General features: G+C 38.4%; 2 protein-coding genes across 4 annotated transcripts in view; one reads left to right on the top strand and one right to left on the bottom strand.

The window, feature by feature from the left end:
- Positions 1-7,500, top strand: part of bcl2l1 (BCL2 like 1) — a 35,572-nt gene extending 28,072 nt beyond the window's left edge. For all 3 annotated transcript variants that reach the window (XM_053642818.1, XM_053642819.1, XM_053642816.1), the window contains exon 3: positions 3,874-7,500. In XM_053642818.1, coding sequence (XP_053498793.1) covers positions 3,874-4,017 — 144 coding nt within the window. In that variant the 3' untranslated portion in view covers positions 4,018-7,500. The remainder of the gene's footprint in view (positions 1-3,873) is intronic.
- Positions 7,501-7,672: 172 nt separating this feature from the next.
- Positions 7,673-10,651, bottom strand: LOC128619007 (cytochrome c oxidase subunit 4 isoform 2, mitochondrial). Its single transcript, XM_053642820.1, has 5 exons — positions 10,510-10,651; positions 9,445-9,544; positions 9,072-9,233; positions 8,606-8,737; positions 7,673-8,007 (listed from the first exon to the last, which is right to left on the bottom strand). The coding sequence occupies exons 2-5, from the start codon at positions 9,542-9,544 to the stop codon at positions 7,874-7,876; spliced, it is 528 nt and encodes a 175-aa protein (XP_053498795.1). The 5' UTR covers positions 10,510-10,651; the 3' UTR covers positions 7,673-7,873.
- Positions 10,652-26,849: the final 16,198 nt, after the last annotated feature.

Genomic DNA, 26,849 nt, shown 5'->3' with positions numbered 1-26,849 from the left:
GCACTTACACCTCTACACTGCGCACTTTGCTTCTCTAGAACTCAATTAAAAATCTTGTGTAGTAGCACTACTTGTATTGTTCTCCGCTTGATATATCGCTTGCTTGTATTTCCTCATTTGTAAGTCGCTTTGGATAAAAGCGTCTGCTAAATGAATAGATGTAAATGTGAGCAATTAATCGAAAAAAGAATCTGCCAACTAATCGATTATGAAAATAATCGTTAGTTGCAGCCTTAGTTATCTGTAAGGCATCTGTAAGATCCACTATCGGTCAATCTCTATAATTGTTGATATGGTTCAAGTTTTCTGTCAAAGCTAGAAGGAGTCTCCAGTGCCTGGGATTTGTCACATAGGTAAAGCTGTAAGTTTCAGGTTTCTAATGTGCGAACACACTGGGCTTTGTGGTTTCTCGAGAACATGACATCTGCATTTTTTTTAAAATTATTATTTATTTCAAGAAAGGCTGGTGAGGAAATGACCATTTATAGCTGTTCTGACATAAGTGAAAATAGGAACTAACTAATATTGTAGAACAGCCGCAAAACAAAACATAACTAGGAACAATAAACAGTATGACGCTTCTTTAATTAATACAAATAAAATTGTAATTGTTGGCAAGTTTCTGTGGTATAAGAGGACTAAAAACACTTTGGGACCAGCTTTTATTAGAAAATAATCAATCTCAGGATGGTAAAAGTAACTCCGCCTCACCACACCACAACCACGCCTCCTTCCATAAATGTTACATAAATGTCTCCTAACAGAAACGTCACCGCTTCAGTGATTATACATTTTACTTTATTATACATGTTTTTAAAATCCATTTATTATTAGTCCTAGATTACGTGGAGCATCCACTCTATAAGTCCCAGTGTATGAGCTGTTACTATAGAAACAATAACATTAGAACAGACAGGTTAATATTAAACTGTTATTCATGTTACAGCTGGAATTACTGTCTCAACCGTGCTGTTGTACAAAAATAATGCACATCATCTGACCAATCAGATTCAACAATTCGACTGCAGTACGATATAATTATGAATAAACATTTTTGGCATCGCCCGTAAAGGTTCTTTCTGTATGTCTAGGACTCCAGTCAGATCTCATATTTACATCAGTTTCGGTGAGTCCGTCACAGGTTTATAGAATTAAGTGTGGGTGTGAATCGTGTGAAATATATCCGCTGAGCTGCTAAACCACGTCCAGAGACACGTATGGCCACATTCCATTTTCTGTGTGAAACCTAATGTGTCCCTGACAACCAGAGTGAGTTAAACAGCTTTAGTAAAAGCAAAAGCTTTGAGGTGTGCCAGGAGAAAGCCTTTGCAAGACTACAGTTTGCCAATGAGCATATAGGCAAAGACCAGTCCTTTTGGGATAATGTGCTCTGGACAGACGAATCAAAGATCGAGTTGTTTGGCCACAGTAACAGCAGACATGTTTGGCACAGACCAAAGACAGATTTTCAGGAGAAACACCTCATACCAACTGTGAAGCATGGTGGTGGAAATGTTATGGTTTGGGGTTGCTTTGCTGCCTCAGGGACTGGACAGCTTGCATTCATTGCTTCAACTATGAATTCTGCATCAAATCAAAGAGTGCTTGAAGATAATGTGAGGCCATGTGTCCCAAAGTTGAACTGAAAGTGGACCTTTCAACAGGATAATGATCCTAAGCACACTAGCAAATCCACCAAGGAATGGATCAAAAAGGAGAAATGGAAAGTTATGGAATGGTCTAGTGAAAGCCTGGATTTAAATCCCATTGAAATGATATGGGGGGATTTGAAATGGGCAGTACATGCAATAATAACCTCAAACATCTTGCAATCGAAAGAATATTGCATGGAAGAGTGGTCAAAAATTCCAGCAAGCCTGGTGGACAATTATGCAAAAACATCTACAAGAAGTTATTTCTGCTAAAGGGGGCAATACTAGTTTCTGAGGCCAAGGGTGTACTTACTTTATCCACAGAAGAATATCACATCTATTGCTATTTCTGCTGAATAAATGATTGAAACAGCTCATTTTCCTGTGGTTTAATTCAAGTGTATCAGCTTCATTTTAATAGGCACTGTTTCAAACATGATCAAATGTTTGCTTGTTCAAATATGTCAACAATAAAGACAACAATATCCCAGCTTGAAGTGGTCTTTTTTTTTAGTGAAATTTGAGTAGAGTTTAATGTTCATTTTGTCAGCTTTTTACATTTTTATTTTATTTTATTAGTCTTAGTCCTGTGTCAAATATCCTCGATAGGTTTTTAGTCATATGTAGTCGATCTTAATCCTGTTGTTTTTGTTTGTTTTTGTTTTAAAGTCACATTTTAGTTGATTGGGCATTTTAGTCTCACCTCGGTCAAAGAAAACCTTAAGTAGTTTAGTTTTAGTCACTGAAAACTGTAGACATTATTAGCTATAAGATTATTATTGATTTAACATTTCAGTCAGTCTAGTCTGTTCAGCCAAAACAAACGTTAGCTTGAAAGCTACTCTGCGCTGTGCTTGCTTAGTCCTGATATGCGACGCACAGGAAAGGAAACTGACGCTCATGTCATCCAATGAATGTTTGGATTGTAATTCAGAAAAAAAGGCTATAATATTTCTCATCTTTTTTGTTGACAAAAGTAGAGAGAGATTACAGTAAAGTTGTTTTTTTTTTTTTTTTAACTACATTTTAGTTTTGTCTTTTTTTTGTCGGTGACATCTTAATCGTGAATAAAAGGTCATCGATGAACATTTAATTGTTTTTGTTAACATAATTAATACTAGTAAGAGGTAAAAAAAAAAAAAGAATCCGCATTAAAACTATGCTTACAAAGTCCAGTAAATGTTTAAGCCTTGATTTAAGCAGAAACCTAAAGGACGATTGTATTCGGCATATTTCATCATCAGACATCATGATCCAGTCTTCTCCGGTTTGTTGTATTTCTGTGATCGAGGGACATACAGACCTGTGTTTTCATTTTTTTCTCTCTCTCTCTGACATTACACCAGCACAGACAGACACAGGATCTGAGGTGAAAGGCAGGGCTGGGGGGATGACATCAGTCTGCATGACTACAGCTTGAGGTGTAATCAGGGTTACATGCTCCAAATATTTTTGCTGTATTTGGCATGTACCTGATCTCATTGTTAGGCAACAGGGAGACAAAAGCACATGAAGTGCACCAAGCCTTCAAAACACCTGGGTTATGATGGACTCGTTAGGAGAAAGGGCTTAAACAGAAAATGTCATTGCAATATGTGCACAAATGGGCTCTTACTCTGAGGAATAAATTCAATGTGCTTCTTTTTTTTTTTTTTTTTTTACAGACGTGCTCAGCTGAAGCTCAGTCAGTGAACATGCTCTACTTTGTTTGCTGTGTTCTTTGGAAACATGTTAAGGCATTAACCTGAAATCCCCTCTTGGCATTTTGCATAAAACTGGTTGCTATAGAATTCTGCTCTGAAAGCCAGTTGTTAGGGCTGTAACCCTGTGTAAAGAGGCGTGCGCCCTCTGTTGGTCACATTTTTGTATAATTTTTTTTTTTTTTTTTTTTAAGCACGCACACAAGCTTGGTTAGAGGAAGGGGCGTGTCAGAAGGAGGTCTGTGATGGGCAGGTCCTTAAAGGAGTCGTGTGATTGGCTGTAGGAGCCACAGCACGATTGGATGGCAGTGTGTATTCTTGTGGGTTTATACTGCTGCTGGAATTTTCTCGAAGAAACATAACATTTGTGAAAATTTCTGGAATTTTCCATCACTGTGGCTTCAGGTGTGATCAGCACTTGCTGGTGAATATGATGTTCCGGATGAATGGACTTTGCTGGGATTGTGTCAGTCTTTCTTTTTCTGTGAGTGAGAGTTTTTTCTCTGTCTTTTTTTAAACAGGAGCGTTTTGCAGAGATCTTCGGGAAAGACGCAGCAGCGGAGAGCAGAAGGTCGCAGGAAAGCTTCAAGAAGTGGCTGCTGGCAGGGATGACGTTGTTCACAGGGGTGGTGTTGGGCTCCTTCATCGCTCAGAAGCGCCTGTAAAGATTAACGAAGGCGCAGCATCTGGTCTCCACCCAGTATACACCTCAGTCATACATGAAGGAACTTTTACCCAATTAAAAGGTTTTTTTTTTGTTGTTGTTTTGTTTTTTGTATTTGTTTTTGTTTTCTTTGCCAAGAATTGTCATGTTTACACCCTCCTCCTCTCGCGGTGCACTGTGGACTGTGTTAGTGGCCCAAGCACAACTGTAAACTTGGTATACACAGTCCCAACCTGGTGAAAGGCGACTTGCTACTTGGCCCAAAACAGTGATGTTGCTCAATAGCATGAGACACATAGCTTAAGTGACCTCTTTTTTTTCTTTTCTTTTCTTTTTTTCTCCTTTTTCTTTTTTCTTCTTTAAAGAATTGTCAAAGACTTTCCAAATGGATCACTTATTTCTGTTTGTTCTTTGTAAATTCATTTACTGCTTTAGTCTTTTAAAATATACACGATTATTTTATCTTCAAAGAGTACAGCGAGAAGCAATGATACAGATCTCTTTTGAGAACCGAGTTTATAAGTGAAGCACCTGCTCCCAGGTTCTGGATGGAGGCTCAGTTCATGTTTTGGATCCTTCAGAGGCTTTGATAAAGGATTAGCAGACACGTTCAAAACCTTGCACTACAGTTCAAGTCCTTTCTGAGTCTACTGTGCGAGTTCATCGCATAACATGGCCTCTTTAACCAGGAAGGGGCAATGAGGGGGGAAGGGATTAATGCTTAGCAACTTTAGTCATCTTTGCAAGTCAATTCTGTAGCAATTCTGTAGTTTAGTATAATTTATGTCAGGAAAAATGCTCCGGAAACGTGTGATTGCTATGTACGGGATTAACGCTGAGGCTCCGGAGCTCTGGTGAAGCTTTTCATTTTTCTAAATGACTCTCTGAGTTAATATATGAGAGTGTGCTCTGATAAAAGAGCAACCAAGTTAAATTTAAAGCATTTCTTTTTTTTAATGTTTCATTATTAAACCTAAATTGGTTAAAATTGTAGTAACTTTCTTTACACCATTGGGAGTATTGTAATGAGAGCTAGAGCTGGCCCTGTCCTCTCTGTTATTGTTGCACCGCTGCATCATAAACGCATAACATGTAATAGACGAAGCTTAGATTAAAACACATCTCGACAAGTGTCTACTGTGTCTTGTGTGGTTTTGGTGGTGGTTTATGTTCTATTTGGCTTTAAAAGTTGAGAAACCCATCAGAGCAGGTTGTAGATGAGATGCTTAGTTAAGTCTAGCTTGCTTTAGTTCTAATTAACTTATCAACCAGTGATTAGTAGTAATTCTCGAAATGCTATTTTGCTGTGACTGTTAGTGAGTGGGTGGGTGCTTCTATTGTAAGTGTATGTCCTTGTTTATTTACCGTGAGCATCATTTTATTTTGCTGTTTAAAAATGAATGAATTTTGCGCACCATTTTTCAAGCATTTTTCCCCAGACGTGCTTGAAATCCTAACGGCTCGAGCGTTTGTTGTGTGTGAGGGTGCTCATAAAGGGGTCAAAAGTATGTATGGAAAGAGAAATGTGCCACTGCAATCAATCTCAATGAAATTTGCAATTATGCCTTTGTTTGAATTATTTGGAATTTTTGTTTTTACATCAAATTGAAATTGTTTTCCATGGCATGAGTGTGTGTGTTCAAGGCTTCAGGTTCAGTTTTAATAATAACCAGGTGTAGAAAAGTCAAATAAAACATGTGGGGACACAATCTATTCCCAATGCAAATGTTCAGATTCAGATTTTTGAATTTGAAATGGATTGTACCACCATTGCGCTTAGTGTTTCCAAGCTACGCTCTGGATCCACCGTGATCTTGACCAATGTAAAGTGAGTGAGTGAGTGAATGAATGCATGCACCTGATTAATATAAAATTGAATTTGAAACCTTGCGCACATGTAAGCAAACTACAAAATGCCACTTAATAATTCAAACGAAGGCACACAAATTCAGATTGCATTTTTCATTCCATAGGTAAGGACCATTTTCAAGGAGATGCACTGGGAATGTAAAGTGTCTGGATTAACTAATCAGGGGGCTCAGAATTCCTCCTGCAACACCTGGGAATGAAAATTCCCATTCAGTTCCATGTCAACGGCTACATCCATCCGAGACCGCGTTAAGTAGTCTGTCAACATACTACAGTCATGCATATGTGGTGTATTATGTGCCGTAGCCACTGCGGAGACAAACCTCTGGATTGTTAAAACGATTGCTATGGGACACTTTTTATTTTTATTTTTTAGAATTATAAATTGTCTTGTCATTTAGTTGAATGAAACGGCCTTTGAGCCCAACAGACTGTCTCTCCCCGATATCTCATTCTCATCTGCCATCTCTACGTCTTTACTGCTGTGTTTAATTGTGAGTTAGTCGCTTTTGCTGTCCTGGCGGCTGAAGCTGCTCGTCACTCAGTGAGGCCACCTGCTGCTCTGCACCTTACACTGACCAGAAGCAAACACACTTCGCATCAAAATACATTTTATTCAAAGAGTTGGAAAGAGTTAACGGTGTTCGGCAAGCGGGTTCATTTTGTCATCTGAGAAGAATTCAGGAAAGCGTTCAAGGAGCACGAGATAACATCTCTCGGGCCGAATCCCAGACAGCCTCCTACTTTCTATATAGGTTCGCTGTATAGGGTGTGAAATGAATGAATGCCGTTTTCATACCTGATCTAGTGAACTACAAGCTCACTGGGGAAAAGTTGACTAGCTAAAATAGAAATCCACTAGTCTGCAAATCCAGTCATCTACAAATACCTAGTTTGTTTGTTTGTTGTTTTTTTTGCATATCTAAATAAATGAATATGATTAATGTATATCATGTTGTCAAACTTTCAGACAAGAATAACATAATTAAGAGGTACATTTTACTGCAAACCCAGCTGAACAATGCCAAGCTACATGCTGAGAAGATCGAGAGATCTGGGATCTTCAACTGCCTAAAAAAAAAAAAAAATGTATATTACAGCTGCTCTATAGACACTGATATAACAGAATGCATTCCATACAAAGAAAATTCGCTGCTTGCATGCTGTGTGTGTACGTGTGTGTTTACCAGATGAGAAAGGCTGAGTGTTCTGTGGCGCTCATGTATAAGAACAGCTTGGCAGAGTGAAATGACCTTGGCAGGACACTATGTAAACTAGGTAACTTAAATTACATTTAGAGTAGCATATTAGCATAGCTAAAATATTTAAAGCCTTTTGGATGTCTTGAAAATATTTATAACACATAGTGTTCTTTCCTATGGCCTTAAACTCCATTATTTCTTTGAGGTGTTTTGTTACTCACTGTGTTTGTACTTAATCAAGTTCACATGAAAATAAGTAAAAAAGAAACTATTTTTTTAAAAGGCGTTTGGTTTATTTAAAAAAAAAAAAAAAACCCCACCATCCCCCCCAAATTGAATGTTTTATGTCTTAGGAGGTTTTTTTTTTAAATGTCTGATATCATCAAAAGTCAATAAAGAGAAATCAGAAAGGATCAGATCTGTGCTTGTGGTCATTCCGTGTGTGTGTACGTACAGGGGTGTCTTTCTGGCTAAGGTGGGGAGAGAAGATGGGATGATTCAATCTGGTTGAACAGTATCAAGGTTGATTGGAACAGGATTGTTCTGAAATGAATGCATATTAGGAGGAGACCACAAGAGACTCAATTTATTCCATACTAAACAGTTTATTGCACACCCTCAGTTACTGACAGAAAAATGGGCTCGTGCCATCATTTCCACTCACTTAAAGAATTAATCAAATTTTTTTTTTTTAATTGCTTCATTGTGATTAGTCTTTTCATGGATGGTTGGTGACAGACACCATACTTTTAACAGGTGAGACTGTTCCAACTACCAGCTCTGAATTTATTTCCACTGGCCCTTCTCATAGTCCCACTTAGCGGAGAAGCCCTGCACTGGATTCACACGCATGTCCAACATCCTCTTCACCTGCTTAGCCTCCCACTCTTCATCAAACGTATGAGGAGGATGAGGATACACTGGGGAAGGGAAAGGGGGGTATAAAAAAAAAACAAAAAAAACAAACAAACTCAGCATCAGCTCATTACTCAGTTTTACAATGATCTAGAAAGCACCCATTTTCTGTACAGCTTATCCTAAAGTGTCACAGGGAGCCTGGAGCCTATCCCAAGGAACTTAGGGCACAAGGTGGGGGACACCCTAGAAGGGAGGCCATCCCATCACCGTGCATGTGATTGTGCCCTTTCATTCACACACTACAGACAATTTAAAGATGCTGATCAGCCTACAAGGCATGTCTTTGGACTGGGGAGGAAACCGGAGTACCCAGAGGAAACCCCCAAAACACGGGGAAAACATGCAAACTACATGCACGCAGGGTGGAAGTGGGATTTGAACCCCCAACCCCGGAGCTGCAAGACAAACGTGCTATGCATCATATATGTAAAATTACTTATAAATTTCTTTCAGACTACCTATAGCAATACAACATTAGTTCCGTTCTATACTAAAGCATATTGACAAGCATTCAAGGGAGCAAACACACCCAAAACATGCAATAATAAATAATTTATATTATTATGTACTTGAAATGCACACATGATTGGTCCTCCTTACCATAGATGCGCTGCCAGAGCACCACCAGGCCAGTCAAACCAATGAAGAAGAAGAGTCCCCCTAGAACAGTCTTCCACTCACTGGAAGGTTTCTTCATCTCTGCATACGTGTCTTTAAACATAATCCTGTACACTGAGACAGAACAAAAACTGGCTGATGACTGCATGACATCAAGCCAAGTCATTTGTACAGTTACACTGGGTACAATGGGCATTGAAATGCTTGTGACGAGGCCCAGAGGTACAGGATTAAATGTAATCCTGTACACTGAGACACAGACCAAGAAGTGGCTGATGACAGACAAATGGGAATCAAACCACACAGAAAATGGAGAGGTGGAAAAAAAAAAAAAAAAAAATTACCTTATATTACTTTATTTATTTATTTATTTATTATTTTATTTATTTTTTTATTATGTCCAATATGCTGTGAATAACGGACATTATAATAAGGATAAAATACAAACAGGCAAGTTTCTCCTCGTTCGAAAGGATGTTCCACGGTCCTTTCTCCTTCTGTTTCAGACTCTTCTCAGTCGCAGTAAGGCTATCATTGTAAGGTCTGTCTGGTAGTGGGATATCCCGACGATCCCAGTACATGGGCAGAGACATGTCAGCCTGCTGTGACACTGGAGTCAAAATGGAGGAAACCATGAGCAGTGCAACAGCACAAGAGAACAACATGCAACAGCCTAATGCCTTAAAAGTTGCTTTTACTGCACCCCAAGACAACAGTGTCCCCTACTGGATACATAACTAGCACTAGCCACTTTATAGCAACATATACACGGCTTGATCAGTACAGCTGGAACAAAGCATACAGTATGATATAACCTTTACCATGGCCATGGCTACACATCCTGGCAGTAGTGGTTCCGAGAACTGCCACTGCCCTTCTGGACAGCAGCGTCCCCAGTCGTCCTGCAGTCAGGCACAGCATCTGAGACACAAGAAGGATCAGTTCATGGACAGGAACACAATTCATCTCATACCATTTTCAGAAGGATTTGCTTAATCCTTGTGTTCTGGATCAGATTCAGCCAAATGTGAAATCTTCTTTAGTCCGGCTACCTAATCATTTACAGATCACAGAATATGTTTTAGGCTGTAAGAAGTGGAAGAGATCAACATCAGCTTGTCCTGTATGACGTCACAGTATGACATCACTGCAAGACACCATGTTAGTACAAAAAAAAAACAAACAAAAAAAAAACCTAGGCCTACTTAATGTCCGAGTTGGGCAATGTTCAGTGTTAATCACTTTTTAAACAGCATGGGTTACTTTAAGGACAGCAAACTGTGTGATTAGGATAAGTAAAGAAAGAAAAGAAGAGTAAAAGTGTGTAGTCACACAGACGTCTGCGCCACTAAAATGGGCGAATCTGGCATCAGTTCAAGTGCAAGCTGTGCACAAGAGTAAACAAGCTCGCTCTTACTACAGTACCCAAGACAACACGTCGAAAATATAGGGAAAAATAAATAAAAAAAAGTTACTTTCATAGTGTAATACACGATATGCATCTGAGTGCAGATGCATTGTCCAAAATACTTTTCCTCCTCATGGTATTAAGGAAAGAGCATGCAACTCAATGTTCTACACTAAAACTAGTGCGTTACTTTGTAGAAATTGACACACACAAAAAAAGACTGTAATACTTGTTTGCATCCTCCACCCTCCCTGCTGCAATTACAACATGGCCTTTATCCAGCACCGACAATAATAATCATCATGCGTTATTTTAATAAGCAAGCTGCACTACTTTTCTCCATTTAACTTCATGCCTGTTTCATAACAAACCAAAGCGGCCTTCATCCGAATTAAATATGCGCCACGACTTCGCATTAAACCCGTGCTTACATTTCGCAAACATCCTTTTTGGAGGAAATCTGAACGAATGTACTCACGGATGCCCTGAGAAAAATAGACCACAGAGGTGGGAATGAACCACAAATGGCGAATTTAATAAAAAGTTACTGTTGCCTCCAAATCCTCCTCGAATGCAAAAGCCTATCCCCTAATTCATTGCGGACTGGGTTGCCAGATTGAAATCACAATCTCGGTCTTGCTGTAAATGCAACAAGTTTTATACAAGCCTTCATTATGAAAACCATTTCGCTAGGTTGGTATAATTAAAAATAAACACGTTGGAAGGTAAACACAGTCCAAGGTGGAAACATAAGCGCTAAGAGTTAGACCTGATAGAAACACTGGAGGGGGACAGATTTGTATTCGAGTGAGGGTCGAATTAATCCATTTAATCCCAGATATAAGAGTGTACATAAATTTTCCCGTCGAGAGACACAAACCCTGTGCCGTTTTTCCTCCACACCAAAATAGTTTATAAATATTCACTGAGATCCTAACTTTTAAAGTAACTTTCTTTCCTTTTCTGAGGCAACCATATACGCTTTAATTGTTAAACTGCTCTGGTCACGTGATTAATTACATAGGCTACCCCTTGCGAAAAGGTTTATATCTTTTCATTCAAGACAACCTAATTTAACGTATAGGCTTGCTTCCTTTCGCTCTCTCTTTTTTTAAAGTCTTAATTTCGGTAAGACTAAATCATTTAAATAGGGTATTTTACGCGCTTAGCTGGTTATAGGGTTAAATATAAAGTTGAAATGAACCGAAGAGACAAAACGGCTCCGATTTCATCTGTTCTTCTGAGAGCTCAGGGGTGAAGTTTCGGAGAAGTGAAGACGTGTACGATATCTAAACTGGCAGACCAAGAAATGCAGAAAAGCACGAAGAGAAACTCAGTAGTAACGGAGACGCAGAGTCGGAACCAAGTGAAGATTAAGGATTTAGTTGAGAGGTGTGATTAAAATATCCGAATTAGGTGTGCAAAAGCTCGTTATGGCAACACAGCTCGTTCGGGGTCATTTAAGGTTCCTGTTGGTAAACAGACGCTTCTTCTGCCAGTGTTTTTAACCAGTGCTGCCTTAGTTATGAATTACAAGTTATTCAACGAACATATACATCTGCTAGATATAACTAGTTCTCAGCCCTGGTTCCTGGAGAAGCCCTTCTCCTACACATCAGGTGTTTTTCCCCCCCTGTTCCTAGTCCCATCACATCCACTTCGGCTAATCAGTTAATCAGAACTTGTACACTAGGGAAATATTTTAGATGCTTTAGGCAACGAACTACATGGCAAAGGTACATTGTAAAACGTAGACAATTCAGACTAATTTAAAACAGGTTCTTCGGTTGTTCCTCTTGGGGAATCATTAAAGGTTTTATGTAGAACGCTACACCAACAACAGCGTGTGTCCTCATCAGAAAGAGTTCCCAGTAGAGCCCTTTTGCCAGGCTGAGAACCCTCGACAGGTTCTCGGTATTAAGAAGAATGTCATTTGGAATTTGTACCACACACCCAGTTAATACATATGAGAGGCTATATAAAGTATCTTGATTAGGGACGCCTCTTAATCGAATCTAAGTAGCTACAAGTATAATTATCAAAAGAAGCTACCTGACATATGTTTTCCCAGAACACGCGATAATAATAATAATAAAAATCTCCAGTTGTATCAAATAATAGCTGCTAAGTGTTGCTTTTAATCTCTCTGACACACCTGAATCAACTAACCAGGTAATTAACAGCCCTTTCTGAGGAGGAGTGGGTGTGTTAAAGTGGAGGAAACACTGAAAAGGATCAGGGGGTTCTCCAGGACCAGGGCTGAGAACACAACACAAGTGTCCTACAGCAGCAAATGACAAAGACGACTCAGTAAACAAAACCTGCTGGCTCAAGTGTAATTATAGCTATTGGATAACGAAAATTGGAGTCCTAAGTTTAGACACAAACATAACAGAGACAGAAAAAATACCTCCCATTATTTTCCCTTTGCCCCTGATTTATGGTCTTGGTCATGCCTTCAGAGAAATTAATCCCAATTCTGACAGTATGAACTGTTTCAAGAACGTGATAGAAATGGACTTCAACACAGAGTAGCTAAGTTGCTAGACGTCAAGCCGTGGTCATTCCTATGTTCCCAAAGTTCAATGTTCTATTAACACACATTACGTAAACATTTTCCAAAGGTTTTATGTAGTCAGGACTAATTTTCCCAGCACCCTATTAACTTTATTACCTTTTAACTTTAAACACCAAATACACATTTAAATGAATAACAACACACATTAGTTTAAAATCGATCCTTCATCCACACTTGAAATTTATGAACTTGGAAAATGAACTAGGTTGCAGATGCTGAACCCTCATTCATTTGTGCTGCTCTAAAAATAGCTTTTAGTCTACATTCATACAGTTCAATTCCATGCATGAACAACAGTGAAATGTTTTCTGAACTGAAGAAATACCAGACTGTAGCCTATAAAACACAGTAAACGGTCATAAAAAGGAACAAAATTTTAAGTATGAACATGTCTCAGCTCTCACTTATGCTGAATTCAGCCAAATTACCAAGTGTTCATTATGTGCCATGGGGAATATATGACCCTGGGAGCATAGATACACTCCCGTCTTGAAATACGATTAGCGGTTTGTACGTGAATACAAAACAAACACCAAGTTTCCAAATTAAACTCCCCCCCCCCCCCCCCCCCCATTTAAATTACAGTTTGTACACAGTTTAGGAGTTTCTTCGGTTGCCCGAGTGTTTCCCTATCAGAAAGGATTCTGAGTAGAAACTTTTTTGCTCAATGAAACTATCAAATAAACCCTTAAAGAACCCTCGAAGAACCATTTGTCCTAAGAGAGAAGGAACCTTACTACGGTTATTTTCTTTAAAATAATTTGCTACAATTTTAAATACATAAAATTTTCACGTCTGACGACAACGACTCTTTTTAATAAAGTGCAATTACCCAATATAGCCTCTAGGTGGTAGCAATTAGCTAATGTAAAAAGACACCAGTTAGACACCATATCTGTGAAATGCGAACCATCACTAGGAGCAGCAGTGTGTTCTTCAGTGTCATATCTCTAGTGGCTTTCAGGAATAACCAATGTTGACCTAAGGCATTTTTAAAGTACTCTCTTAGAAAAAAAGGCCACATTTAAGGGTTTAAAAAATTGTTTATTGTGCTTAGCTTTCATAAAGGGTTCTTTTGGGATCTTTTCTATAACACTCTGATCTAGGGTTCTCTAAAGAGATGACAGAACCCCTTAAGGGTTCTAGTTTTAACCTTTTTTTGTGTAAGGATGTAGGTGTAATATTTGAATGCAGGTAATGCTGGGATATGATTAATGTAGTAATGTAGTTTTAATTCCCAAAGTGTTTTCTCTTTGAGACCTGCCATGATCTGAATCATGTAAATCTGAAATAGCCTAGCTATAGAGCCTATCAAGTTCTTCTATGCCATGTTTTTGTATTGTTTTGGGGTTTTTTTTGTTTGTTTGTTTGTTTTTTTGGGGTTTTTTTTTGTTTTTTTTTTACAACAATGTTTTCTACATTTAAAGAACAATGGTACCAGTGTAACTACATAGGAGGAAATTAACACTTTTTAACAAAATGTCCTCCAACATTTTTCATGGATCGGGACGCTGTTGCAAGGTTGCAGTAGACTTTAACAGGGAACATAGCAAGCACATCACACACGATACTGTTGCCAAACTTATTAACAAAGACTCAAGTGTTGAAGAGCAACCGAGAAGTGGATGTCCATGAACATCCACTGAAGAAGGTACAACTGACGTGGTGCTGGCAAACATCTTTAATAACTTACTGAAGTGTTATGCATCATTTAATGTCATCTCCTTGATAACAGGAGTTTTTGGGTTATCATTGGGTTGTAGGGTTACTAAGTATTAAATGGAAATATTCTGATATTTGTGTTTTATGTGTACATGGGAAAACCCAATAAAATCTCAAAGAGAATTCTATTTGATAAATATTTATTTTAATATGAAAGAAACAATTGTACAGCTAGCCTGTTGAATTTCTTCCGTATTATTTAGTTTGTTCATGTAATGAGTTATTCAAGAATAAACCAGTTCACTGAAAACACATTAGACTTTGAGTCTTTGTGTCTTTCATGGATCTCTCAGGGTGTAAAATTGGGGTTTTTCTGATCAGCTCCCTGGTGTCACATGGTTTGCAGACGGTGCCATTGACAGCTGGCAGAACAAAACCCAGAATCGAGTTAGACACGACAGACTCGCCCCATCTCCCCACTCTGCAGAACCTGGCACGTGTCCCCATCAGCTTCTCCCTAAATATAGATTAAACCTAGAACCCCTCCTTCTAGTTTTTACCCCCATTGTTATCACCCAGTCCCACAAGGTCTCCCTTCCTCCCACTCAGCCTTATTATAATCTCAGATTTAGCATTTTTCACTCTCTGGAGGAAACATGTACACCATTTGTCTTCGTCCCCCTCTCCTCTCACATTGTCCTGTCTCTTCACACAACAATAACATGAGATGAAGATTGAAAGACAACTTAGCCCCTTGACCGATAGCTTGGAGTCAGTCTGGCCTTCAGTGATGGGACTGTCTATGCATGCAGTCTGACCAGACCGAACTGCGACAACAGTACTGCACATGACAGGATGCCCACTTCAACAAAAGCCTGTGACAGCCATTTTATGAATATAATGAGTATTCGACAGACTGACTACTAACTGACAGGCATCTCCCAACAGCAGGAGTCTCTTACCACTCATTGGGACTGTCCTTCAGATGGATGCTGATTACAACTTGGCCAAGAGAAATTCACTGTCTGTTTATTTATGTGAATGTGGTAGAGGAGCTAAATTCAGAATGTGCCATGAAGGCCCCACATTGTCAAGTATGTAATTGTAGCAATTTTTGTAAAGTCTATATCCATACCATACATATATACACATACAGTACAGACTCTGTGAATTATCTACAGATACTACAACAAACACATCATTACACACAGCATTAATATATAAGCAAATACTGTATTAAACCATTCCCTCCTACCAATATGTGTAGTATATTTTGATTATATAGTACTGTGCAAAAGTTTTAGGCACTCTATATTTTAGTACAAACTTAAATAATAAGCAAATTTCGACAGTCAGAGTCTCCAGAAGAAGCGTGTCTGGTTCTGCAACATGCTCAATAAAACTTGCAGCCCATTTGCTTATAAAACTGCACTAATTGTACCGGAGATTACTATTTTTATTTTTTTGTCACACCAAATATTGACTTTGTTTCATTTATTACTGCTCTTTACTGTATTTTTTTAAAATGTAGAAACATTTCATTTCATTATTTTGAAGGCATCTTTGCTCTGCAGAATTTCTTTGCATGTGCCTAAAACTTTTGCACAGTACTGTAAATCAGACAAACCTATAGAGTCAAAGCCTAATATTTTTGCCATTAACACTATATATTGTGATAAATATCTTGAGAAATTGTTCAAATTCTAGAGATAATCATAAAAAATAAGTCAGTTCCACATATTATTTGCTGTTTTTCTGTTCTAAAAAGTACCACTGACCTCATACTATGCTAAAAGCGGGGATTGGTAATGGTTTATTTCTAGCAGTGGGCTGACATGAAGACATGGTACAGTATTTTAAGAAAGCATATGGTTTTAACCAACACTTGTGGGAGACGATGTAAGAGGCCACATGGGCAGAGATATGCTTGTGTGTTAGTAAGGGATCATTTAGCTTTTTTTAATTCCATTTTCCCCCCACATACTAATCGTACACATACACATACTTATTTGGTGGATGTTTTTTTCCAGAGAGACTTTCAAGTGTCAGTTATGGGATTTGAACTCAAAATCTGCTGATCTCTAGCACATAACCTTAACCATTGAACTATCATTGACAACACAGTTTAAAACTTGTAATGAGATAAACTGAATTCACTGGGTTTCAATGAATATTACGACAGATAAACCCACTTGTAGCCCTAAATAGTAAACTCTTTCTGAAATCAGGCATATAAATTTCATAAACTGTCATAAATTTGGTTCTCAGCAGTTGATGCCCTGGGTCATTACGCTGTGGTTTGGAGGGCTAAGAATTCCAGTTCTGACAGTGAGAAATGTTACTGCTTTCAGCAAAGCTCTAAAATCTTAATTTTATATCATTTTACATAAAAGTGGAAAATTGGATGTAAATATAAATTTGCAATCAGGACAACGAGGGTTTCCATACACTTTTATTAATCAATTTTGAATTTCTGAATACAAACATGTCTAATTTCAAAATGAAACTTCCTATACTAGCATCCCAACTAGGGTGTATTCCGATTTTGTTCCCAGGCTCCGGATCCACTGCAAGATGAAGATAACTATATGTATGATGAAGATGAATATTTGTATATGGTTTGGCTTCTCTTCTGTGGATCTTCTTATGTCCTGTTAATATTTTTTTGTATGAATAGTTGGTGTCACACAATCATTCATATTTTTCTTTTGCTGCTCTTTCCAAACATGAGCAGCATGTGTGTGGGAGGTACACGTACGAGTTTCCAAAACATGAGATGGCATCAAGCATAACATGACCCAGTCCTGTATTTCCTGATGTTACCAGTTTTCTGGCTGGTCTTCATCTCACTTTTTCCTCTTTCTCTTCACTCTTCTGGTACAGCTTATTTGAATGCTGGCATCACAAAAGAGTCTGAGGCATGCTGGGTAAATGGGTCACTCTCTGTAGACTGTTTTGAGAGCCTTGTTTGCTTTCTGCTGCTCATTTTGTGTCCTCACCACAGCATTTTGTTGGGTCCTGAGCTGTACCTCCTCTCTCTATTCAGCTTCAATGGCAGTAACGGCCTGAGCAGAATGTGTGTGTGTGTGTGTGTGTGTGTGTGTGTGTGTGTGTATGTGTATAGAGCCTTTATAACTTCATTTATCCTCTCATCAGAGCTCCTTCATCTTTGTTCCAGTTTTGTTCTGCAACACAACACCACTTGGCATAGTGAACATATTCATACACAATTAGAATGATCAGTTGGGTATAGCAGTCTTATTTGCATTTTTTTTTTTTTACATTAATCTACAGATAGGCTATATAATGAAGGAAATTAGATTACATGTTTTGCCTCAGGGCATAACAGCAATGCTTTGCCTCCTCTGCATACACAGTCAAAGCCCAAGCAACAAGTTTGGCTACTTACAAAGGATTGTGTGTATTGTGTGTAGATCTTGTTTGAATGCCAAATCATGATACCAGCTTCAATTTACTCTGTAAATGTATCACACAGCAGCATCAAAATGTAATTGTGATGATAAAAATAGAAAAAGAAACACCAGATTAGAGTCCATACACATGAAGAATGCTTTATCTTCTAATGTGTACCTTTGGAGGTTCCTAACCTGTACTTCTTCAGAAACATGAAACTACACAAAGTTATCTAAAATGATTAAAAAAAAAATGTTTATGCATGCCTTAAATAACAAAGGAGTCTTTTGATTATGTAAGAACTCTGTGGAAACAGGTACGTTAAACACGTTAAACACACGTGCCAGGTGTGTAGCCTAAAGTATTACTTGGTATTCTGAGGTACAAAGAAAGGTTTTCCACATGAACCAGGAAATTTTATTCCATTCCATTCAGTCACTAACATAAAAAACTTACGCAAGCCTTGGTAAATGGTCTGCGCTTATATAGCACTTTTTTAACCTTAGCGGTTCCAAAGTGCTTTACGCTGGTTCTCATTCACCCATTCACACACACACTCACACACCAATGGTAGCAGATCTGCCATGCAAGGTGCTAGCTTGCCACCGGAGCAACTTGGGGTTCAGTGTCTTACCCAAGGACACTTCACCATGTGGAATCATTTGTGGGCCAGGAATCAAACCGCCAACCCAACGATTAGTGTACATCCCTTGTGCATGTATGTAACTTTACCTGTGTGTGAAAGCCTATGGCACTCTCCACAGTGTTATAGTACAAGTCTGCATGTGTAAACTGTGAAATCTACACATTCAATATACATAAGTACAGGACCAGAACCACAATCACAAATTTAGTGAGGTCCACATTCCAGAAAGGTGTCATAGATAAAATATCACAATGCTGAATGTGCTGAATCAGTTGCTAATTAATCTATAAACTGCCCTGAATCAAGTTAGACTATTTAACTTTTTGTGTTACATATTTTGGTTTACCAGACAAGTTACACTTTGATTTCTCAGTTATGTTAAATGACATTAATAATGCACATGCACTAACCCAGTAAGACTCAGTAGTACTTTACATAGTTGCATCAGTCACTTTATACTATGGAACTTGTTTTTGTTGCCAGTATTGCTGTTATACTTGTGCTGATACATTACACAATAGCTTACAGTTTACAGTCCATGTTCTGTGTATTTACTGTCCTGTGTATTTATTGTTTTGTTCTGTGTTTTTATTGTTTTGCACTCGTCAGTGTGACTGTTGTGTAATAATCTTGACTTGATTATTACATTAATACAGTAGTTAATAATAAGATTTATCATGCTCGTAGTATGCTGTTAATGACTAACATTGTTAATAACTAACATTGTGTTTATTTATAGTAAGCATATTTTTCTTGTAAAAAATCGAGGTTTGCATTTTACAAACTGGCAATTGCACTCACAAACATTCACATTTACAGTCCTCTTTGACCATATTGGAACAGCAAGGCCAATTCGTTTGTTTTTGCAATACACTTAAGACATTTGGTTTGAGATTGAAAGATGAATATGAGTCAATAGATCTGACGTTCAGCTTTCATTTCCTCATATTTCCATCTAGATGTGTTAAACAAGGTTGAACATGGCACCTTTTGTTTGGACACACCCATTTTTCAAGTGACCTGAAACATTGGAACATGTGATTGACAGGTGTTTCTGTTAGATTGATTGTTTAAACTATTAATAGCTCTGAATGTCTACTCTTGATTTGTGCCCTGGGTTTCACCTGTGAAGTCTGCATTTGTTGTTAAAAAGGATAAACCAACATGAAGACCAGAGAACTGTCTATGGGATAAAAGCAAGCCATTTTAAAGCTGAGAAAAGAGGAAAACCTGTCAGATGCATTGCACAAGCATTATGTCATACATCACTTTGTAATGTCCTGAAAAAGAAAGAAAAACTGGTGTACTAACAACCAGAAATTGAACAGGTCGGCTAAGGAAAACAACAGCAGTTGATGACAGAAACATTGTGAGAGCTGTGAAGAAAATCCCAAAAATACCAGTTAGTGACATCACCAACAACCTCCTCAGGGCAGGTGTGAATCTATCACAATCCATCATTTGAAGAAGACTTTGAGAGTAGAAATGTAGAGGCTATAACACAAGATGCAAAACACTCATCACTCATCATCACTCATCATCACTCATCATTGCCAGAGCCATATCACCCTGCAGCTCTTGCCTGGTTTCCCACTGAGGCTACGCAGCATTGAGCCTGGCCAGTACCTGGATGGGAGACCTCCTGGGGAAAACTAAGATTGCTGCTGGAAGTGGTATTAGTGAGGCCAGCAGGGAATGCTCACCATGTGGTCTGTGTTGGGTCTGGTGACTCTATACTTTAAAAACAGCACTGTCTTTTGGATGAGACGTTAAACTGAGGTCCTCACTCACTGAAGGACACTTCTCGTAAAGAGTAGGTGCATAACCACAGTGTCCTGGTGAAATCCTCCCATTGGCCTATGTTTGTCATGGCCCCCTAATAATCTCCATTCCTGAATTGGCTACATCTCTCTCCTCTCCTCTCCACCAGTAGCTGGTGTGTGGTGGGCGTTCTGGCACACTATGGCTGCCTCATCCAGGTGGATGGTGGTTGAGGATTTTTTTTAATGTGTAAAATTGTTTCTTCTGTGTGAAATTATTTGTGCTGCAATCTTGATCAGGACTCCCTGGAATAAGAGATCCTATATCTCAATGGGACTTTCCTGGCTAAATAAAGGATTTAAAAAAAAATTACCTAATAATTTAGTGTTATTTACTTTAATTTAAATGTATCTGTTCCAGTACTTTTGGGTGGTCTGCCACCAAAGGTGCCATGTTCTACGTTGTTTAACACATCTAGATGTAAATATTTGCAAATGAAAGCTGGAATTTTGATATATAGTCTTATTCATCTTTTGATCTCAAACCCAAAACATAAGTATTGCCATTACCATTCCAATACTTTCAGAGGGGACTGTATATCCAATGTCCTTGCATATTCTCACACTTTAAAAACTGTCAGACATCAGCCTATAATATATGCATTGCATACCTCTTAACAAGAAGTTAAAGTTTGGTAGTGTAGTGTCTCATGAGAGTTAAGCATACCGGATGATTAATTATTTGGCAAAGCTAGGTCCAGAGCAAGGGCAAAGAGCTAAGTCAAGGGCAAACCTAAAGTGTCCTTCTCAGCTACTCTTGGGTCAGTGGAGAAGCAGTCATCACTGCTGATTGGGTAGCTGTGGAATGCAAGTTTTTCCACATAGTAGTTCCAAATGCTTGAGTCTACACTGCAGAGTAGAATAATACCCTGTAGAATAATAAAGACTGCAAATACTACTGTAGACACTCCTAATGAATTATCAAAAAAAAATCTATCTATCTATCTATCTATCTATCTATCTATCTATCTATCTACACAGTCATGTGAAAATATAAGTACAGTCCATGGAAATTGTTGGTTTTTTTTTTGACATATTGGACAAGCAAACATTTTATCCTCTTTGAAGCCTTTGCAAGACTACAGTTTGCCAGTGAGCATATAGGCAGACACCAGGCCTTTTGTAATATTGGGCTCTGGACAGACGAATCAAAGATAGAGTTGTTTGGCCACAGTAATAACAGACATGTTTGGTGCAGACCAAAGACAGCTTTTCAGGAGAAGCACCTCATACCAACTGTTAAGCATGGTGTTGGAAATGTTATAGTTTGATGGTGCTTCAGGGACCGGACAGCTTGCATTCATTGATTCAACTATGAATTCTGCATCATAATGTGAGACCATCTGTCCCAAAGTTGAAAGTTGAACCAAAACTGGACCTTCAACAGGATAATGATCCTAAGCACACTAGCAAATCCACCAAGGAATGGATCAAAAAGAAGAAATGGAGGGTTATGGAATGGCCTAGTCAAAGCCCAGATTTGAATCCCACTGAAATGTTGTGGGGGGATTTGAAAGATTTGCTCATTAGGTCTCACATACTGTATGCAACCTCCTGTTTGGAAGTGATGAAGCTGACCACCTTTTAGCCTCCTTATCAATCATCAGTGCCTTTTCATCTTTTTCCCGTGAGTTCCTGTGAGTTTTATTTCCTGTACCCCCCCCCCCCAACAAAACTGCAAAGAAAATGTAGAGAAACCATGTTCTTCATGGTTTGAAATCAGAAGATCTTTAGTGAGGCATGTTAGTATCATCCTAATGTTTATTGTTAGAATGCAACCTTTGTGGGTCTCTGCTCATTTCATGTAGTTAAGTAAATGATTATCGATGAATTTCACAAATGGTTTTGTGTGAACAGGCTTTTTTTCTGTCATGGTGATAATCACACATATGATATAGTGGACAGAAATTAGGTTTAAAAGCCCTGGCATCTCAGTGTGTCAGCATTTATTCAAGTTTTTTAAGTGACATTTTAATAGTGAAGTAATTATGCATTACTTAAACATATAACCCCAATTCCGAAAAAGTTGGGACAGTACGGAAAATGCAAGAAAAAAAAGAGTGATTTGAAAATTCAGTTCACCCTGTACTATATTGAAAACACATTATTTGATGTTTTACTTTGTGAATTTTATTTATTCTTGAAAATATACACTCTTTTCAAATCTGATGACTGCAACACACTCCAAAAAAGTCGACTGTTTACCATTGTGTTACATCACCTTTTCTTTTAATAACATTTATTGGGGTTGTACCTCCTGTGTTTATTTCTTTTCTTTTTTTTCAGGTTGGTGCTGATATTGCACCCTCTATTCTAAGCAATTTATGAAACTGTTGATCATGAAAATGCCAGATATTACAATTTAGAATGATGTACATTTGTTTTACTGCAGATCTCTTGCCAGTGCACAGCAACCATCTGTCTTTGAGTTTTGGCCATACTTGCAGAATTCCAGGACAAAAACATTGTGCTCCATCCATTATTCATCTTTCTTTATAATTCATAGTTTAGCTAAGAGCTCCTGTGAATGGATCACTATGTACTGCAAGGCAAGAGTGTCATATCAGTGTAGGGAGAGATAAAGTAAAAAAAAAGAAAAGAAAAGTGACAGGAAAGGAGGGGTGCACTAGCAATAAATAGATGTTAATAGTACCCTCAATGAGTCCCCAGTTACAGAGGATTCTCGCTTCTTGGTTTTGTTTCTCAATTCTGATTGATGTGTGTCTGTGATAGAGAATGACATTTATCTATCTATTTTAAGCAAAGTATTTATATGTTTGCATGCAAATACAGTGTGTGCTTTTATAGATTATCTATATCTGTATGAGTAGTAGGCATGTTTGCTTGCCCTCCCATGATTTTATACAAAGAACCATGGCACATGCAGGCTCGAACCTTGACCTTTGGTGTCTAGTCACACTCATCCGTTCTTTCACTCTTCTCCTCCCTTCACTCTCTCCTGGGGCTCGCCATTCAGTCAGAGAGGCAGAGCAGCTGCTTGTCTGTAGAGAGAAAAGGGAAGTGGAGGTTGATGTAGGGGTGCAGCATGTAGGGAAGTCTGAAGAGTAGGGACAGGAACAGGAAAAACGGAACTCTGATATATTTACGATAGCTATGTAGAGGTTTTTTTTTTTTTTTAACTGAGCATCTTTTCTATTACGCCTAGCCCTGGATTTACTTTTCATAAACAAATACAAACCTAATGCTAACAAAATGTTCACAGGCTTCAGGAATTTCCTTATGAGCAGTTATCATGCATTATCATGTTCTTCATAATCCGTATAATGCATTGTCTTTATGCTCAGTGTATGAACTCAGTAAACTTGCCTTAACTGTCCATCTGTTTTCCTCTGTGCTACAGCCTGAACCTCACAACACCAAGACATAGACCATCCAAACCCCCTGCAAAGATGCCTGCTGACCTTCTTCTGAATGTGTTTATATAACATGCACCACATATTATTATAGTTATATAATCCATAATCAGTGACACTAAGGCATAGAGACAATTCCCTGTGATTTAATCAAGTAATGATGTCCCTGTTCAGCAAGAATTGCATTTTCATTGTGCAATGCAAAAGACAATTATGACCATTCTAGCTTTATGCTTATAGAGTTTTGTTTCTCAGTGTAAGGCATATTACTTGGTGAGTGACACTGACTATGAAGCATTCTAATTAAAACACAGAAACTGCTTCCTGCAGTAACATTCATTCATTCATCATCAGTTACTGATTTATCCAGGTCAGGGTTGAGAACTTCTGGAGCCTAATTGTGGACACTCTGAAAGGGACACGCACACACACACACACACTCATTCACATGTAGAGGCAATAATCAATCCACCTACTGGAATGTTTTGGGAGGTTGAATGAAACTGGAGAACCCAGAAGAAACCCTCACAGACACGAGGTGCACATGCAACACTCCCACAGACAATAAAGTCGAGATCATACTGGAGACCCATGAGCTGTGGCAAAGCTAATAATAAACATGCAACATATTTTGGACCTGCCTTCCTTGGATTAAAACACTAACTCTATAATAGAACTGATAAGGTGAGTAGTACTTCACTGGTTATGAACAGTTAAGTTCACTACATACTGCCAGAGTTGTAGGGTTTGTTTGTTGCTTATTTTAATGAATGGTATGATAAGTGGCATCTCAAGGTATTAAAAAGCTTATGCTCCTTGTGAGACCGGTGCAACAATACTTTACTAGTAAAACTCAGTCACAGTATATATATATACTATATATATATATATATATATATATATATATATAAAATATAACACACATACAAAACACACACACACACACACTCACACACACACACACACACAAACACACAGCCTTGGCTGTGGCTCACACCTTCTTTAGATCATCGCTGGTTTCTAGGAAGGGGGAGAAGAGAAAGTTGGTGGAGGTCTGTGCTCTGTTTTTATTCAAACTGTGTCTTTGCTGCTTGGCATCTGCTGATCCTGCACCAGTGGGCCTGATGGGTAGACTCCACAGGGAGAGGGGACCAGAAGATGAATGAAGGGGTCTAATGGGGGGCCAAATAATAAGAAAGAGAGAGAGAGAGAGAGAGAGAGAATGTGGAGGGGGGTGGAAATGCACAGAGAAAAATGGTGTCAGATGTTGTTGTTACAGGTTTGCAGAAGTGGAAAGAGAGGTGTGAGTAGCTAATGAGATGCAGCATCATCTCAATCTTTATTTATCTTGCATCCGAAACACAGAGCTGCTGAGGTCAGGTTCTACCCTGTACAAAGTAAAAACAGTTTTCTGACTCTAAGGCAGATTTCCCCCAAAATGCATAATAGTGCGTTGTAGTTCTTTCTTTTTATGTTCCCTTTTTATGTTCCCTTGCAACATCATCCATGTTTTATAGAACAAAACATATCCCCTTCATTCATGCTACTAACCCGGCAAAAAAGGAAAAGTACAGTTACATGTAACTTTATTTCTGAGTGCATAAATGGCTTTATTGTTATTTTTGTAATCACATATCTGTCTAGATTAGCACATTTGACTTCAAAGTCTATCTTCATTTTTATATTGTTTAATACTATATTCTACAGTGCTGTATGAAGCTCAACTGAGAGTCTTACAGTTAGGAGTCACCGTAGTAATACGGACGTTTTCAGCATATCAGAGCATAATGATACAATTTCAAGAAAACAAAAGCAAATCAAAATAAAAACAATAAACATGTGGCTTATATTAAACTTCATGCAGTGAGTCAGGATGCTATGAATAGATCACAGAGGTTGTGTACATATGTGCATATGTGTGCTTGTGTGTCTGAGAGAAAGAACGAGCGAGAGAGAGAGAGAAAGAGAGAGACAGAGGGGGAGGGGTTTATCAGCTCTGACTGAGTATTAATATCCTGGGTTGGCCTTTGTGCCTTCTCAATACAAGGAAAGGAAACAGTGATTAAAAATAGATGTTTTTTTTTAAGAGTAGAAGAATTAGTAAGATTAAAGTACGGTGGTGGATCTGTTCCTATTTACCAATCATAAACATGAAACAAGCAATGGCAGCCTGTAGACATGTCAAAATGTGTAAGCATGTACATGAGTCATCATGCCACAATTTAAAGACAGCTTAACAACACTATTGAAAAGGCTTTTGGAAAAGATATTGAAATTAAATATTTTAATGCAATAAAAACTGGTTTGAAGAGTATAGAGAGGCATGGACTTCGGTGTACTGTGTAGATGTAGTAGATGAAAAATGATAAAATGTATACCTCATGAAAGTACTAAGTGGTAAATGAATAATAACAACCTCCCCATCCCCACCCCCCAATATATACACAAAACACCAGAGGAAGTCATAATTACATGTATGGGGAGCTCTAGCGACTTCCTTCTCTTTAATGGTGGCCAGCATTAGTGTGAATTCGGTCAGAGGATGTAGAATAGATTGCACAATAGATTTTTCTGTGGAAGTACCTTTCCTTTTAATGGAGAATGAGCTTATTTGGAAAAGGAGAGGATAACATGGTGATGTTGCTGGTGTACAGTCGAATCGACTGTTGCATTCTAAGAGGGAAAAAAGTGAGGTTTGTTAGATAAAGTTAATGTTTTGTCATGACACTCTCATGCTTCAGATTTAATTTGAAGAAGGCAGTTTATGGCATGTGGCATATTAAGTAGCAAAAACCAAAGTTTATATCAAGACTTTTGTCAAGAATTGGAGGCAAAGGCAGATGCAAGTGCAAACAATTTATTACGTAAAGTGCAAACTAAAGTAAAGTGGATTTTGGACCTCATGCTGATAACAGCTTGGATGATCCTTTTCCTCTTTGTCTTGGAGAACACAATGGCTGTTTTGTCCAGAAACTATTTGAAATGTTGACTCGTCGGACCACAAAACATGATTCCACTATGCTGCTGTCCATCTCAGATGAGACCGAGCCCAATGAAGTCTGCAGCGATTCTGGATGGTGTTGATGTATGGCTTTTGATTTGCATAGTAAAGTCTTAACTTGCATCTGTGGATGCAGCGGCGAATGGTGTTGGCTGACAAAGGTTTACCAAAGTATTCCAGAGCCCATGTCAGGATATCCATTACAGACTCATGACGGTTTTTAAGACAGTGACGTCTGAGTGATCGGAGATTACGCGTATTCAGAAGTGGTTTTCAGCCTTGCACTTTACGCACAGAGATTTGACCGGATTGCTTGAATCTTT

Source organism: Ictalurus furcatus, chromosome 15, assembly GCF_023375685.1.
Source record: "Ictalurus furcatus strain D&B chromosome 15, Billie_1.0, whole genome shotgun sequence".
NCBI lineage: Eukaryota > Metazoa > Chordata > Actinopteri > Siluriformes > Ictaluridae > Ictalurus > Ictalurus furcatus.
This window is presented reverse-complemented; position numbering and strand designations above follow the sequence as displayed.